The following is a 17,963-nucleotide window of genomic DNA, read 5'->3' on the forward strand; positions in this document are numbered from 1 at the left end:
AGAAAAAGGAGCCGGTGTCCAGCTCGCTTGAGTAGACTGAGTTGGCCAGGGCTGTGCCTTCACCCCAGGCACTGGTCCAGCCAAAGTTGCTTGGCCCAGGCGGGTGGGCGAGGTCGCGGGCGGTGGGCGGTGCGTACTGGCTCGATGGGCGTGGTTTCAGGAGAAGGGCGTGGCTAGTGGGCGTGTCCTCCGGCGGGAGGCGGAGCTACGGGCGGTGGCTCGGGGCACGCTCAGGCGCGGCGGCGGTGGCTGCGAGCCGGGCGGGTGGCGCTTAGTGCCGGGCCGGCCGGGAGCGGCAGCGGCGGCGGCGGCGGCGCGTGGCAGCATGAGGGAGTCGACCGGTAAGTTGCAAGGTCTCTCCTCTCTTCTGCCCCCCGACTTCCAAGGTGCATTCGAGCCGCTCCGACAGCGCTAGGCGAGCGAGAGCGTCTCGCATTCACCTCCCCGTCCAACTCGCTCGCCCCCCAACTTCAGCCGGGACTCGGGACCGTTGGTCCTTCCTGTCTGTCGGAGCCCGTTCCTAGCGTTCGGGGTCGCCCCGGCACTTCCACGCGGGAGCCGGGCCGGCATCCCCCGGAGTCGCGAGAGAGACAGACGGACGGACGGACGGAGACAGACAGACAGACGGACAGACAGACGGACAGACGGACGGACGGACAGACAGACGGACAGACAGACATACAGACGGACGGACGGATGGACAGTGAGAAGGGGGGTCCCTGCTCGGCTGTGAAGAAGTGCCCGCTTCTCAGGTGTCCGATCATGGCCTCTCTCGCGTGGCCCCCCACTCCCCGACTTGGGGAGACCCGGGGCGCCCCGACTTGGCCCACCTCGGTCGACCTCCACCCTCGGAACCGACTGACAGCCGCGGCTCAGAGGTCCGGGTGTCCCCCGTCCCCGGCAACCGGGACCTGACCCCCCTCCACACACACACACACACACCTCAATCCTTTGGGACAGACACACCCCCCCCCAGCCTCCACCCCGAACCCCCGGCTGGCTCTCCGCCCGCAGGCTGGGACTTGGGGTTCGGGCGCTGATTGCAGCAGCCTCCCTGCAAGCGCCTCGGGGCGCGTCGCAGCGCTCCGGCCCGGAGAGCTCAGGATGGAGCCAAAAAAGAAATCGGGGAGGGAAAAAAAAAATGAAGCGGGGGTGGAAGAAAGGCAAGAGCCGCCGCCCGGGAGTGCAGGAAAGCTCGTTAATCAGCTCGTTTATGGGCTCCGGAGCCCGACCGCCGCGCTCGGGGCGCTCGGCTCCCCGCCCGCACCCCCCGCTGCCCCCGCCCAGCCCCGCCGCCCGCTTCACCCCCAGATAACCGCCTGCCCCCCGACGCCCGCCCCGCAGCGAGGCTCCACACCCAAGCGCAGGGCGCGGCTAGGGCCCCCTTGGTACTGGCAAGTCGCGGCCAAGGAAGCCCCCCTTGGATTTTTGGGGGGCTCCAGGGGGGCTCGGAAACCTAGCGGTGATTTCACTCGGAAGGAAGCCGACCTGAAAGAAACTTTAGGCAAACCAGGTCTGCCCCCAGTTCTTAGCTCGTGCATGCTCTCCAGGAGCCGGAGACTTTGGGGGGCATTTGCTTAGGTCACCCCCAACCCACCCCACCCTGCACTAACATATCTTTTCCTCTCTCCCTCCCTACCTCCTGTCTTCCCCAAATCAAGTTGGGGCTCCTCTGGGACAGAATCACCCTCCAAAGTGGATCTTAACAATTCTGCCTTCTTGAATCTTTCTAAAACCTCAATCCTCTTTGCAAGGAAGAGATGCTCCTGGGATTTGGGGGTGAGGGAAGATTGGAGTTCAGGCTAGGGTCCCAGGTTTGGGGCAGCCAGAAATGCTCTTGATTGAAAATAAAACCCACTCATACTTTAAACTGCGCGGTCATTTTACCACACAGGGCAAACTTTAGGAAGAGGTTGCCACCGCCTGCCAGGTTGTTTTGGGAATTTAGAAAAAAGAAAAATAAAAGATTAAAAGCAACCAGGGAAGAGTGTGTAAAGTTTAAGGGTGCATTCTTGCTTCTGTGTGTGTGTGTGTGTGTGTGTGTGTGTGTGTGTGTGTTTCTCAGGAAAAATCATATACAGTTTTTATTTCAGGAGTATTGTGTTGGTATCATGTGACATTGACAGTTTGCTTATTTCATTTGACTTTTTATTAATATTCTGTGAGCTTGGATTTAATTATATTTACCTTGATATTAGGAGTCTGATTTTTAAGCGCCAACTGAAAAAGAGACAGTGAATCTGGGCAGCCGGCAGGTAGCAAGTGACATGACACTGGCTGGAGTGGGTGACCAAATATTTGTTGATCCTTTGGCCTTCTTAACCACCAAACTTCACTTTCTGCTTTGGAGCCTGACAGGTCAGGTCCTTAGGAAGCTCAAGGGATTTAGGGGGATCGCATGGATAGAGTGAATCCTGGTCAAAAAATAAAGTTCTTTCCACCTCCTTGGACTTAACCTTAACAGCTGGAGGTTTTGCATGCTTTGGGGGTTTGATGAGTTTACTAAGATTATCTAATAACCCAGGTGAGAGGTCCAAATTGGAGGGACGTGATCAGAAGGAATCGAATGTACATGAATATTGGAAGTCAGCAGGGAGAATCAATAAGGATGATTATTTTTTTCAGTTAAAAAAATGAAAATAAAAATGAAGAAGTAAATCTGAAAAGCTTTATGGAATCTGATTCTTTCCTAAGTAATTGAAAGAGAAATCCTCCTCAGGAGTTTGTGGTGTGGCCAGATTCCCATAGTCCTGGCCTGGAGGACCCACTTGTTTGGGAGAATAGTCAGGGCCAAAGAAGCTGTCAAACCTCGAATTTCTCTTCTAATGAGTTCGGCAACGTGCCACTCTAATGAATCTAGAGAGTTTAGAACACATAGGTTGAGATCAGAACAATTGTTCGGCTGTGGTTTTTATTTTGATAAGCAAGAACTGTATCTGTAACTCCCCTAGGTCTGCTGCTGAACTCTTGGCTGCCATTTATTCTGTCTTTAAACAGATGTTGTTTTTCACCTTTTGGATGGGAAAAACTCACTCATTAAAACCCTGCTATTGTGCTTTGTTTCAAGGGCCTGCTGGCCTTAGGAATGCTGAGGGACACTCACTGGCTAAAGCTAGAAGCCTGGTAGTTGGAGTTAAGTCAATTTTCTAGGCTCTGATCTAAACTTTAAACACTAAATTTGGGTCACTCACGAAGTACCAGAACCACCCAGGTCCATTAATATCTCATTGATTTTGATTTGAATTTGTGGCATTTTTTCACACCTTGCGTCATTTACCACGTATATTTGCAGAAAACTAGATAATTAAATTGGGAACAGCTTGGCCAAAATGGATCAAGATTTTATTCTCAGATACATATTTATATAGTCTGCTGCCTATTGGTTATCTCGCTTTGGGGAAGGGCACACCCAGAAGCGCTCATGGGCTACTCCTGGCTCTGCACCCAGAAATCGCTCCTGGCAGGCTCTGTGGACCATATGGGATGCCGGGAATTGAACCCGGGTCAGTACCGGGTCAGCACTGTTCAAGGCAAATAAATGCTTTAGCACTATGCTATCTCTCCAGCCTCTATTGGTTATCTTTCAATAAGCTTGTTTCTTAAGTAAAAGTAAATGATGAGATATGATTATGGAGACACTAAAACATATTATTTCAGAGTGAAAGGAAAGGAAAAAATGAGTAGAAATGGGAAACTAAACTTGCACTGGGAAGCTCTGGATACTGTTGGATTATGGGAACTTCAATTTTTACTCAGTCACTGAATTTTGCAGTATATAGTTTAGGAATAACAAGATGATTTTTGTCATTGAAAAGTATGTTAAAATATACAAGTTAGATGAACATTTGAACTAACAATTTTTTATGAAACTTAAGTTTTTTCCCCCAAGGATATTTAGAATCAAAACCAATATGGGATTATTAGACTATTTTTGGAATTTTTACCAATGGAGTTTGATATAGATGATAAGAAACTCAATTGTGATTTATTCTAAATTTTACAGTTCTTATTATAAAGAGCCAAAAGCTTTAGAAGTGTTAAAAAAAATCATAGTCCTAAAATCCCTTTTGAATGAGTGCTAATCTTTAGGGATGTTAATGAAGTACTTAGCATCTCATAAAAATGGGTGAGCTCACCAAAGCAGTAACTGTGTGACAGAATATAGAGGTGAGAAAGAAGTCAAGGGGTGTTTCCACACAAATTGTGGAGGAAAAAAAGACAAAAGATCTTATTATACAAAAATAAAGCTCAAAATATTTGGTGCTTTATTTCCTTTGCTCTATTTCCTTTCTCTTTTTTTAAAACAACTAGCCTGACCTTAGGCCTGAGATCACACAGGAGGTTTAGATACTTGCCTTAACTCATGTGTGACTCTAGGTCTATCCTGGGTACTGAATATGGCCCCTGGAACATCTCCAGGAATGATCCTTAATCACAGAGTGAGGAGTCAGTTCAGTACACAGCTGGATATGACCCCCACACCCCCAGAAAATAACCTCACAATGAAGCAAGCAAATAAACAAAGAAACTTACCCCACCATCAAAGTTGGCTGTGCTGAAAGCCTTCTGATGTTAGACCCAAACTTTGCTCTTTTTCTTTTTCTTTGCTTCATTCTTTTATTGTTTGTCACATTAAACACTCACTGATAGTGCATCGCTAAAATGACTCTTTCACACATGACCCCTCATTCTGTATGTCTGATCTGTGATCGCTAGCAGAGCTGGTCAACATACTGTGTAGTAGCTACATAATTTGGGAGTCTCTGTGTGAGGACTTATTGTCCCGGAAGCTGGTGGGAACTGTGGGTCTCTTTTTTGAAATGATTAAGACTGCAAAGGGAAATGGCAATCTCATTGCTCATAATAAAATACCTAATTCTACCATTAAAAGGAAAAAAATGGTCATAGAAGCGTTAAAAATCCATGCATCAGTTAGCAATATGTGCCTTGTTTTATGCCTTGGCTATTTACTGCTTGTTTAAAGAAAGTACTTTGTTATATATTAATCATAACATCAGACCAAAAGGTTGTCAGTTAAAGAAATATTTACAGAGAGCTGCCAACAATTTGAGGGACTAATTACATCTTAAGTATGGAATGTCAGGGAATAGAGCAGCGTTTTAGATTTTCTAGAGGAGAAGCAGGGCCTTTAGAATGAATGCTGTTTGTAATGTTATATTAGATTTTATCGATATCACAGTGCTTTCAGGCTTACTGAAATAAGACCAGATTCCTCTCAGCAAATTAGACACATATATATGTAGAATCTTTGTGCAATTTACTATTCATTTATTCTATCTGCAGTGTTTTTCTCAGTGAGTTTTACGATTATGTCATATATTCATTCTCAAAGTAACACTTTACGAATTCTATCTAACTAATTCTGTTTATGAACTTTTCCCCCCAATGATGAAGTAATAATTAAGTATGGGAAAGGACATTTTACTTTTAAAATGAGAACTTCATATTATTTGACCTAATATATTTCCCAATAGAACATAATATAAATGATTACAAAATATAAATAATCACATAAAGAAAATAAATGGTCACAATTGATATTCTGGTATGTTTCTATTTAGTGTTCTGCTTCTCCTGTATCACACTGAATCTGGGATTTTCTAGCCTGTCTTTATTATGTAGCACTGTATCATATCAGGAACATTTTCCTGTCCTCTAATATCTCTGAAAATATAATTTATTTGTATGTATGCATATTATAGTTAGTGTGTGGGTGCACCAGAACTTTTAAAATGCATATGAAGTAAGGATATAGTCCTGATTTTTTTATTATCCATGTTACAACTTGGGTAAGCACCCTTAAAACTTTGTTTTCTCGGGCTGGAGAGATAGCATGGAGGTAAGGCATTTGCCTTTCATGCAGAAGGTCATTGGTTCGAATCCCGGCACCTTATGGTTCCCCGAGCCTGCCAGGAGTGATTTCTGAGCATAGAGAGCCAGGAGTAACCCCTGAGTGCTGCCGGGTGTGACCCAAAACCAAAAAACCAAAAAACAAACAAAAAAACCCACTTTGTTTTCTGTGATTATTTTATTTAATGCATCCTAAGAAGTGAGATTATCAGACCGTGGATGTTTAATCTTGAAGGTTTTATAGTATATATATTGCATTTAAGGAAGGAAATACACTGCCCTCTCGCTCTCCTGCACACACACACACACACACACACACACACACACACACACACACACACACACACACACACAATATGCCAGCAAATAGGAGAATCTTTATAGCATACTGTGCTCTCCACATAAGAAAAAATTGCTTTGTAAAGTCCAATAATTTGATAAGTGGACACTGACATTTTGGTCTAATTTACAAACTTTATTAACAGGTAAGGGTGTCTGTTATTTTATATTTTTAATTGAGTATTTATCTTTTTCCTACTACATTTTAAAAGGGAAGAAAAGTTCTTTATTAAATCAAGATTAAACTGGTCAATTTAATAAACTTACTGTATTTCATTTCACTATCTTGGGGGACCTTCATACTATGAATACAGGAATACTAATGTCTGATGAGAGGCTGGAGCAATAGTGCAGTGGGTAGGACATTTGACCGTGTGCAAGGCAAATGCCCTATCCACTGCAAAGTGATTTTTGTGCAGAGCCAAGAGTAACCAATGGGCACTGCTAGGTGTGGCACAAAAAATAAAATAAAATAAAATAAAGTATGATGAATGGAAAGGGAGGAGGAAATGGTGCCTATGAATGTTCATGTGTGAGTCTTAGCCCGGAATGTTGAGAAGGCCAGGGATTAAAATATACCTCCCTGAAGGGAGACATCACATGGAGGGGCTGACCAGATTTTACATGACCTTCCACTCTCCACCATACACCTCTGTGCCTGGCACATCCTGTGCAAAACAGATCTGTTGATGAACAAGCTGGAACAAATGTGTAACATCCACATCTTAGGGCTTCTGGGATGAAGAAGATTGAATGGTGAGCTTACTCCCAGACATTCTTTCTGGAAGCCACAGCCACCCTGCTGGCTTCTGATGCATGCTAATGAGGCCAAGGTCAGAGTTTCTATCTTCATGTGATCTATTTGGCTTGGTTCTGTGTCATGGCCACAAGCTATGTTCTTTGTGCAGTGGCCAGGTGACTTAGCAATGCATGTTGGTCGTCATGCAGGAGAAGGAGCTGGGCAGAGTTGCAGGTTTTGGAGGTATCCTGAGGAACCACCTTCCTTTGCTTTTTCTGGAGAACCCAATAGGTTCTCTCTTTTTCTCTTGGGTCATGCCTTTATTTAACACAACAGATTCATGTTGCTCAATGTAGGGAAATAAAAATTTGATCCCCATAGCTCAGGTTAGGGTTGGGTGTGTATATGAGTAGTTCCATGCTAATAAATTGCTAACACTTTCCTAACTTCACAATTCCTTACATTATCAGTGTTGAAAGTATTTCAAAGTTTACCAACTGGTAAGATTAAGAAGTGTCATTCCATTCTTTCAGAGATAACAACAAAAATGTCAGATGAAAATAACCACTTGAATTTAATTTGGGGAGAAGAAATTTTATTGGAATAGGTTAGCTAAATGGAAATTAAATGAACATCTATCTTTGCCAACCAAAAGTTATTTCCTAGTTACATGCTTGCTTCTCTTACTACAATGAATTGCAATGAAAACCTAGTGTCCTTTCACTGGAAGTTACTTGCATTACCTTTGCAACAAGAAGATCTTCATGTCACGATAGAAGGAACTTGTAACTCCTTGTGTCCATCTCTGCCCTTCCTGTTGCCTTATTCCTACTAGGTTTCCAATGAAGCATTGTTTCCTTTGCTTGCCCCAAAACCTTTGCTGGTTTCCCACTGTCTATCCCAGTTCCTAATTAATGTTGCAGAGGAAAGTGGCTTTTTCTAGATAATTTTTTTTCCAGACTTTTCTGAAAGTTGCTCCTATTTATCATCGATGTTGTTTGTTAGTTTTTCATTTTCACATAGCTGGTTTTAGGCTAAATTCCAGTTCCTGATGAAGAGTCTGAAACCTCAAATGACTGAGGTCTGCAGCATGAAGGCAAATGAATGAAGAGGTCTTCTGAAGGGCAAGGCAATTGCATAGTATTTTGGTGTTTGGTGAATGAATCATATAACAGAGTATTTAGAAATTGCCACAAAGACACTGCAGTTAAGTGAGGCCTGAGTCTTTGTGTATACTTGTGTGATAACAGTGCATGTGAGCATGGTGTGTGTATGTGTGTGTGTATAAGTGGTGCATATGTGAGCATAGTGTATGTATGAATATGGTGTATAAGGGTGGTTATGTAAGCATGTTTTGGATGTGCTTCACTTATCTAAGCACATTATATATGTGTGAATATAGTAGATATGCTAGCATGGTACGTGTGAGAGCACAATGTGAGTGAGTGGCCTGTGAGTGAGCATTCTGTGTATGAACATAGTATGTGGGTCAGCATAGTATATGGAATATGTGAGCTTGGTGGGTGCAAGAAAAGAATTACCTAGAAGAATCAATCCAGTTCCCGAGGGGAAAGTATTTCCGCCCCTTTGAAATGTACAGTTTTCCATTTTAATGTCATCATCCCTTCTGTCTTTTCTTGTTTATATTTCTGCATTATTTGGTAAATTAGGAAAGTTCTGTTGCCATTAAGGAAGGAAATGCAGATGGGTGGGCCCAAAATAGCAGTTCAGGCTTTGAAGTTAGCAGACATTGGTTTGAACCTTGAATCAGCACCGCAAGCCTTGTAACTTCAGACTCTCAGCTTTGCTTTTCTTGTCTGTCAAACAGAGACATTTCTTTTAACACCAGGAAGTCTGCTGGGACTTGATAGTAAAATGAAAGGTGCCAAGGATCTAGTAGAATAGCAGGTGCTCACTCATTGGATAGTTGATGGTTTCCTCTTTTGCATGTACTGCTGTTCTGAACTTCCAAAACAGACTCTTCTGATTTTGTTGTATGAGAGCTTATTGGGGGGTAAGGGGAGAACAAATTAATCATAAATGCCCAGGGGTTCTTGGTGAATTTATTTAAGTCTGCTGGAGAGTATTGTGAGCTTTGACTACCTGTTGCAAGCATCCTGGGGGTGGGAGAAAGTAATAGAATATAAACCTAGTGATAGCATGAATCAGTAAAAGAATCTAGCCCAGGAAAACTTCACTGTGTTATTATTCCTCTGGCCTCCTGCTGTAAACGACCTAAATTAGAGACTAGAAATGCAGTCAGCATTGCTTCATGGATGTCAGTTCAGCTTTTGATTTATACAAGTTGATTGAACCCTGTCTTCGCGCCCAGCTGAGTATTACTTGCTTTTCTGTGTTCTTCACAACTTATTCAATTATGCTGTAAGTTTGAAACTTGTCAGATTGCATTTCAATAACAAATGACTAGGGGGAAAACTTTAACTTTCCCACCAGAGCCTTTGTATTATGCACACAGCACAAACTTTTTTTTCTTAAGAAAGAAAATGGTTATGAATCTAAGTTTTCCTTTTTCTAGGGATTGTCCTATGATAATTTTAATCAAATGACTTACTTTTGCTCAATCCAGTTGTGCAAACAAATAAGTTCTTTGAGCCAGGTGGCTGGGTGTAACCCTGATTTCTAGAGTCTGAGCAGTTCTGTGGAATCTAATAGAAATGATCATTACAACTTTTTTTTTTTCATTAAACGTTTTAATAGCTGCTAGGAACTACATACTTTATTAGGATAAGGAAAAGATTCCCTTCTTTTACCTCAGATGAAACTGAGGTTTGGAAATTAATTCGCTTGACACAGGACATCTACTAATTAAGAAATAAGAAACTTAGGCTTTCTGGTTTTAAAGACCATGTGCTTTCATTGGTCTTTGCATTCCCTTGCATATGCAGGAGAAAGCCAATGCCACTTCCAACTGATGGGGCTAGAGCATTAGTACAGAGGACAGAGTGCTTGACCCTGTCCTGATCTGGACTAACCACCCTCAACCCTGTATCCCATATAGTCCTTCTGAGAAGTCCACCAGGAGTAATCCCTGAGTGCTAAGCCCTGAGCACTGAATAACCCCTGAGCACCACTGAGGGTGGCCCCCCAAAACCAAAAGCCAAACGATTAAAAAGAACAAAAATAGGGGCCAGGAAGATGGCGCTAGAGGTAAGGTGTCTGCCTTGCAAGCGCTAGCGTAGGCCGGACCAAGGTTCGATCCCCCGGCGTCCCATATGGTCCCCCCAAGCCAGGAGCGACTTCTGAGCGCGTAGCCAGGAGTAGCCCCTGAGCATCAAACGGGTGTGGCCCAAAAACCAAAAAAAAAAAAAAAAAAAGAAAAGAAACAACTGAAATAGCAATATTGATCCATTAAAATATGTACCTTTCCTTTCTTAAGGAGTCCATTTTTATCATGGTAGAATTCTTGAATTGTTTTGTAAGTTTTGTCCTTGGTACGATGATGGTCTTACTCTAGGAACTGGTGGGTCAGAAAAGAGTAAGAAAAGACATTTCTGATCATTTATCAACTCACTGCTACTTGGAGTATTGTCTGGTTCTATCTCTTTGGAAAACAGTTCTCAGAGAAGTAAAAATTGAGTTATCATACCACTTAGTGATTCTACTTTTTGGTATCTAACCCCAGGATACAAAAATACTCATTGTAAAGGACATAAGTACACTGCTACTCATTGAAGCACTCAGGACAACAGCTAAGATAGGGAATTAGCCTAGGTAACCAACAACCTATGAGTGGAGAATGAAAGTGTGGCATATACACACAGTGGAATACTATGCAACTGCAAGGAATGATGAAATCCTACTTTTTGTTTCAATTTGAATGGAACTGGAGTTATCTTGCTAAATGATGTGTCAGAAGAAGGACAAATACCAGATAATTTTATTTTATCTGTAGTATATAAAAGAATAACAGGAAATAAAAATGCATCATCTGAAAGGGAGGATGCCCAGGCTATACTAGATAATAAAAATAAGGACAGGGAAGGAAATTAACAAATGTGGCTAATAATAAGATAGGGATGGGAGGTAGCAGGAATAAGGCTCAGGGCCTTGAGTACATTGGTTGTGTAGAGATGAAGTGTATGTTATACTTTATACATAGTTTATAACTATGAAATCCAAACAACTAAAATCAAATGAAAAAATGTGCCTGGCAAGGAGGCAAACTGGGGGCTAGAGAGGAATCAGGGGACATTGGTGGAGTAAGTCTCAGAACTGAGACTGGTATTGGGAAATTGTGTGCCTAATATCTTATAAAATGTTTTGTTAAAATGACCTTTCTTACTTCTAAGAAATGTAGGAAAACAAATAGGGGACATAGCTTTAGATGTTCTTCTCCAGGACCTTAGACATCCCTTTCCCCTCTGTGCAGGGTTGGGTTCTCCTCTCAGCAGAAACTCCCTGTCCCTCAGGTAGACTGAGGAAGGAAGTTGGAGACAGTCCTTTCACTCAGGAGATTTATGTCTTGTCCATCTTATTCCCTGAAGAAGAGGCAAGTAGGAACTTCCCAGGAGTAAATTAACTTGCTGGCTGTGACTTTTCTTAGAAGAAAAATTGCTGCTAGCATAGAGCAACTGTTTGTGTTCTTGGTAAAAGAGCAAAGAACTTGATAGATAGTCCACAGAGTTTCTCCAAGGTAGGTGGGTGTCTTTGAACTGGAAAACAGTTCAGAAGTCATCCAGTGCAGCAGCATTCTGACTGGACCCTGTCTCATTTTTACATTAGTGCTTTTCTATTTGAAAGGCATAAAATTGAATGGATGGTGCATTTTGGAAAGTGAGATGGAGTAGAAAAGAGTATAATCTAGACAGAATGTAAGGATTCTCATTTTTTCCTTTATAAAGTTTCTTTTTATTTGTTTGTTGGGGATAGGAACACATCTACTGATGCTCAAGGGATACTCCAAGCTCTGCATTAAGGAGTTAACTCCTGGCAGTATTTGGGGCACCATATGCGATGCTGGGGATCAACTCCTGATAGTCCATGAGCAAGGCAAGTGTCCTATCCACTGTTCTATCTTTCCAGCCCCTTTCCTTTAAAGTTTTGGTTTATTTCAGCAAATACCAATCTGCTCTGGGTTCTTGTAGTTGACATGTAAGATTAGCGCACTACATGTCTTCTGTTTTATGACTCTTATCTAACAGCTCAAGTTGGTATATCACTTTAAGCTGGCCTGCAAGAAGGCAGGCAGGAATAGCCAGACACAGGAAAAGAGAGGACTCTGTTTCATAGTGATGTTTACCCACACCCTTAGATGTTTCTGCTGTGGCAGTTCTCAGGGACTATTCATGGTTCTGGGCTTGGTGGTCGTTCCTACTGGGAATCAAATCTGAGCATCTGGCTCACAAGTACAAAGCATGTACTCAGCTTCTTGAGCCATTTCTCTAGCTCAGGAAAAACTTCCTGAAATGCGCTGACTTTCAGGGTTAAGCTGAGCCTGTTAGAGTTTATCCTGGCTCTGCTCTCAGGACTTACCCCTGGTAGGGTTGGAGGGGATTATATGTGATACTGGAGTTTGAACCTATGTTCGCTGAGTGCATGGCAAGTGCCCTCTCTGCTGTGCTATTTCTCTGGCCTTTACAATGAAGATAGGATCTTTTGGCTTGGATCTTTTGTCTTGGGCCCTCCAGGAACCTTATCAACCTATGGAACAGACTAGTTTTTCTGTGCCTTCCCTATTATCCCCAACCCTGTCATAGTGCCACGATTCTCTGAGGACATGATAGACTCCCATCTCTAACAGATGCCTGTTATTCCAATGCCTCTTAAGCCTATCATTCAGCTGTCTCTCTAGCTAGACAGCAAAAGCCGCAAGGGCAAGCATGTCTCACAGATAGTTTCAGTGACTGGATCATTATAGGTACTCACTGTTTTAATGTTTGGGATTATTTTAAATATTTACTGTTTCAAGTGACTGCAGGGAGGTGAAAGTAATCATTCACAGATTACAGGGCAAATGGGTGCTTAGAAAAGTGTGTATGACTTTGGAAATTACCATTTCCAAATCATGCCAAAAGATTAGAGGAGCAGTGTAAATGTCCAATTGAAAATGACAAACTAGTACGAAATCTTTCCATGAGGCAAGTATTCCTTCAGAGGCAAACTAGAGTCTGTAGCACTACAAGCCCATAATTGCATATTTGTACAGAAACTGACGTTTTCACATATTCATGTTGGGCTCTCAGTGGAGCCTGAAAGATAGCAGAGTGGGGGAGGTGGGGTTGGGTGTTGGCCCTCTTGCAGATTAGAAAGCATATTGGGTATGGGAATTGGTTTGTTGGGATGGGGGTCTTGTTAGGGCCCGGTGTCCTAAATCACCTCTTATTGTGCTATTTGAACTATAGACCAAAGTAAGCTACTAAAGTTAATGATTTAGTAGCTTACCTTGGGTCAAATTTATCTGTATCCTTAAGCAATTCCTTGGGTGGTGAAGGATGGAATAAAATGTGTCATACACTGCTATCTCAGTATTTGCAAGAAGTTTTAAAAGACACATTTCTAGTCCAGCCACTTCCTGGTGCCACTTTCCCCTTCCCTCCTACACTGCAGTGTCCAGTCCTGGCAGTTGCTGTCCTTGACTCATTAGTTAGTGAAGGTAACTTGCTACATTTTTTTTTGTGTGTGTGGTTTTTTGGGTCACATCCGGCAGTGCTCAGGGGAAACTCCTGGCTCCATGCTCAGAAATTGCTCCTCGAAGGTATGGGGGACCATATGGGAAGCCGGATTCGAACTGATGACCTTCTGCATGAAAGGCAAATGCCTTACCTCCATGCTATCTCTCCGGCCCAATTTGCTACATCTTAAGGCAGAATCTTCTTCTGTTAGTAAATCCGGGATGCTAAAGATAGCAAGCTGAATTTGGAAGGAATTAGAAACCTCCCATGAGCATCCCCATCTGTATACATGCTAGTATATGTGTGCAGATGAATACAAGGCTAGGATCTCAGTCTGCATGGAATAGGTGGGTACTGTAAGTCAGAAAGAGGGGTTCTTCACAGGCCCTGGGGGGGGGTGGTAGGAGGAATGCATACTTACCATGATGCCTTTCCTTTGGCCTTTCTTACACTTCTTACTCCACATCCTGCAGTGTTGAAGCTAGTGTGCTTAGTAATCCCTCCTCCCTCCCCAAGATTCCAGCCTATGCAGGACCAAATAACTTAGGAGTTTTTTTAAATCTGTATGGTTTTTGATTCCAAACCGATAAGGTTCAATGATGTACCCTTACCAATATGATCTTTTTTGAAAGCTGGCTTAACTGGGTGATTATGCTACTAAAGGCTTTGCAAAATGATATGAAAATGTAGTTGCAAAGGATTAGTTTACTCCAGTGTGAAAATGACATATTTTGTGAGGGTCATTTTCTTCACATAGATTTTTTTTTAAAGTAACATTTTTTTTTTTTTGAGGTCACATCCAGCAATGCTCAGGGGTTATTGTAGGCTCTACATTCAAGAATTACTTTTGGCAGTGCTCAGGGGACCCTATGTACCCTATGGAGTTTGAATCCAGGTCTGCCACATGCCAGCTAAGTGCCCTACCTGCCCTATCTTTCCAGCCTGTGAGGGGCATTTTCTTCCTGTCTCTCTTGACACATTGCTGGCCCACAGCTTGCACTTGGCAGGCATGAACTGTACTTTGGAGTGCAGAACTCTTAGCTGTATGCTAAAAGAACATAGTGAAGGAAGAGGGAGAAAAACTAAAGTTTGTAAGGCCTGTTAGAACTCTGACTTATACTCCCTACTCCCTACTGGGCCAGTATCAGGATTCTACAGTATCAGGATTCTGTTGCTAAGCTGTTCTTTATTCTTGGAATAATTCATTTTACCTCTTAATTTTACCTCTAGTCTATTTCAGGCAAACATGGTAGTGCTTGGAAGACCCTGCTTTGTTGGGGATCAAACTTGGGGTTTCCATATACAATACATGCGCCTACCCTTTTGAGTCATTTCCCTATCTCCCCATACCAAAGTATTTTAAATTCCAGTCTTCCCTCTTACATGCATGCATGTGGAGTTTATCTAATGAACTCTGTTATTTGTTAAAATTCAGAGCACGGGGCCAGAGTGATAGCACTCCTCAAAGGCATTTGCCTTGCATATAGTGGACCTGGGTTTGATCCCTGGTATCCCATAGACTTTTCTGTACCTGCCAGGAGTAATTCCTGAGCACCACCTGTGTGCTCCCCCAAATAAACATCCCCCCCAAAAAAACCCCCAAACTCAGAGTAACTGTGTCTTTCTCTTGTGTGCATTCAAACAGCAATAATTTATTGGGCACATTAGATGTGCTAGATAGAAAATCTTGTGGCCAAAGTCAGTATAGTCAAAGTACAAACCTTCGCCTTGCACATGGCCAACCAGGGTTTAATCCCCACCATCCCATGGTTCACTGAGTCTGCCAGGAATAGTTCCTGAGCACAGCCAGAAGACAGCCTAGAGTGCTGCAGGGTGTGGCCCCAAATCCAAAATAAATAAATAAATAAATAAATAATTAGATAAATAAGATAAACCCTGCTCTCAGCCTGGCCTTTGTTTCCATGGTTCTTATTTATTTGTCGGTTGATTGGCTTAAGGACCACACCCAGCTCCCCAGCTAGGGCTGGGGTCAGATTCCTCTTGGTAGTGCTCCCAGAGGGATTAAATCTGGTCCTCTTGCATACAAAGCATGGCTCCATGGTGGTCCATTCATAATGGAATCTCCTTCCCTGCAGTCCTGAGCCTTAACTAAATCAAAGATCACATGCTCTAGCTGATCCGTCCTCATTTCTAAATGAATGACTGAGTGGTACAACTCCCAGAGGAGCAAGACCAGCTCTTTTCAGGCCTAGTGAAGTGGCTGCCAGTGCTTGTCATCATCCCATAAAATAATAGACAGCATGAGGAAATAACGAGATAGTTACATTCTGTCCTTACATTCTCTCTGATGAAAGGTAGGTGTGTGTGTGTGTGTGTGTGTGTGTGTGTGTGTGTGTGTGTGTGTGTGTGTGTGAGGACTGAGGACGTGAGCATCATTCCCCCCCCACATACACACACAGGAAGCACATGTCCACATGTCTCTGCCTTTCACCTGCACAGGGCCCACAGGCATTTCCTGGCCATTGTTCAGTGGGGCTGCCACAGTGCTATTTCCGTACCCCCAGTGTGAAGTGGACTGGAGCTGGCTGAGCTCTTCCAGGCCTGGCTTTTGTGTGCCTGTAGACCTGGGAAGTGTCAGCCTCTGGCCTGAGGGCACTGACCCAACTGTCTTTAGCAAAGTGAAGATCCTTTGTATAAAAAACAGCCATCCTTTGGCTGGTGTGCTCCTAAATAACCTTTCTCACCATTTAAACTTTCTACCTTGATTCTGTTGCCTCCAGCTATTTTACATGAGAGAGTTGTTGTTGTTTAACGTACCCACCTTGGTAAATAATGCTCAGAGATGTAAAATATTTCCCACAAAAGATTCCTTAGGGAAAGCATTGGCTTCTGCAAGTTTGAAGTGGAAAAAGGTTTGAGTTTGGATGTGTGTATTTAAGAAAGATCAAGGTGCCCAGGGTCTTTTCACTGGGAGCCCAAAGATTGAAGATCTATTTTCAGACACTAGTCAGCCCCCCCCCCCCCCAGTCTAGATGCCTTGCTGTGAGCTGCAAGTCTGGCATGGCTGTGTGGATGACAGGCCTCGCGCAGCCCTCACCCTGCAGATATTGTGTATGAGATGAAAGCAGGGAAGTAGAGTAAGATGAAGCTGGCCACTGGTAGTTTCTCTTTTTAGAAACGTGAAGCAGTAATTGCATTTCTCAGTCTGTATTTACTTTGTCCTCACCCCTTATGCCTGTTGTTTTCTGAAGTTGGGGGCAGGACGGGTGGGTGGGTGGGGCAGTGTTCACCTTTTCATGGCCTGAACTCTGTTCTGGATTTTCTGATCCCAGAGGCAGACATCTGAGAATGGAGCCCCCACACATTTATCTATGTCCTTCCCAGCTACCCCTATGCCCTCTTTCTACTTGATACTTTGAGTAAAAATATCACTTTTGTGCCTGAGCAGGGTCTTGTGGGTCAGGGTGAAGGGAGAAGGTGTGGGACAGTTTGTGGGAGAACCCAGGCATCTCACAAACATGCTCTGTTGTGTCCTCAGTGTGGACCCTGCCACCCCGATGGTCGGATGAGACCTGTGCAGTATGTACAGTGTCCAGGACCTCCTGATTTCTCATGGGTATAAGCTGTCCAGGAATGCTGCGGCACCCCACGAAGAGAACCACGAGGGGCGGCAGAGGGCACGGGCCAGAGGCAGAGCTAGCCATGGCCTGGTGAATGGCTGCGAGGATGGCTGTGTGGCGCCCCCACAGAACAAGACGGCCCCCGGGAAAGGACATGGGAGTGATCCTGAAAGTAGCCGCCGCCTCCATAGAGCTCACCGGGAGCCCCAGAGCGTCTCACATTCCAGATCCTCAGATGTGGGGTGAGTGTCCCTGAGAATCCACTCAGAGGGGACTGGCAAGTGTGGGTAAGGAAGCAAAATTCTTTTCCACTTCTTTTGGGGAGGACCAAGAAAGGAGTGCGGGGGGGGGGGGGGGACGGGACCCAAACATCCTCCACATCTCAGACTGGGAATGTTCCAGCAACATGGTCAAAGCAGGTCTTTGAGGGGAGGCGGGAGGAGCGTTACTGAACTAATTCTGTCAGACCTAAGGCTGCTCTGAAGCTTGTTCCTCCCCTAATGAGCACTTCTGAGTGTGTGGAGCTCAACAGAAGCCAGTGATGGCAACACAGGCAGTCATCACATCACGTCAGGAGTTCTGAGACATGTTTCAAGGGCATTTTGTGGGGTGGAGGGTCATGGCCACATCTATACACAGAAGTCTATGATCAGTTCTATTTGTGAGGAAGCAGCAAACCTTTTTCCTCCAGAGTTATGGAGTTCCCCTGACTTCCACCCTACCTGGGGAGACACACACTGGCCCTCTGCTGTGCCTCACTGTGTCCTACAGTGGGAAAGAGGGCAGGTGGTCTAGGGGCAC

The 17,963-nt window shown here is 44.0% G+C and overlaps 1 protein-coding gene across 1 annotated transcript in view; it reads left to right on the forward strand.

Annotated features, from left to right (window-relative positions):
• Positions 1 to 266: 266 nt before the first annotated feature.
• JCAD (junctional cadherin 5 associated) overlaps positions 267 to 17,963 on the forward strand; it is a 45,464-nt gene continuing 27,767 nt past the window's right edge. Inside the window, exons 1-2 of the mRNA XM_049777465.1 lie at positions 267 to 341; positions 17,081 to 17,404. Of these exons, the coding sequence (XP_049633422.1) occupies positions 17,124 to 17,404 (281 nt within the window). The 5' untranslated portion in view covers positions 267 to 341; positions 17,081 to 17,123. The remainder of the gene's footprint in view (positions 342 to 17,080; positions 17,405 to 17,963) is intronic.

The sequence above is a fragment of the Suncus etruscus genome, chromosome 7 (genome assembly GCF_024139225.1).
Source record: "Suncus etruscus isolate mSunEtr1 chromosome 7, mSunEtr1.pri.cur, whole genome shotgun sequence".
NCBI lineage: Eukaryota > Metazoa > Chordata > Mammalia > Eulipotyphla > Soricidae > Suncus > Suncus etruscus.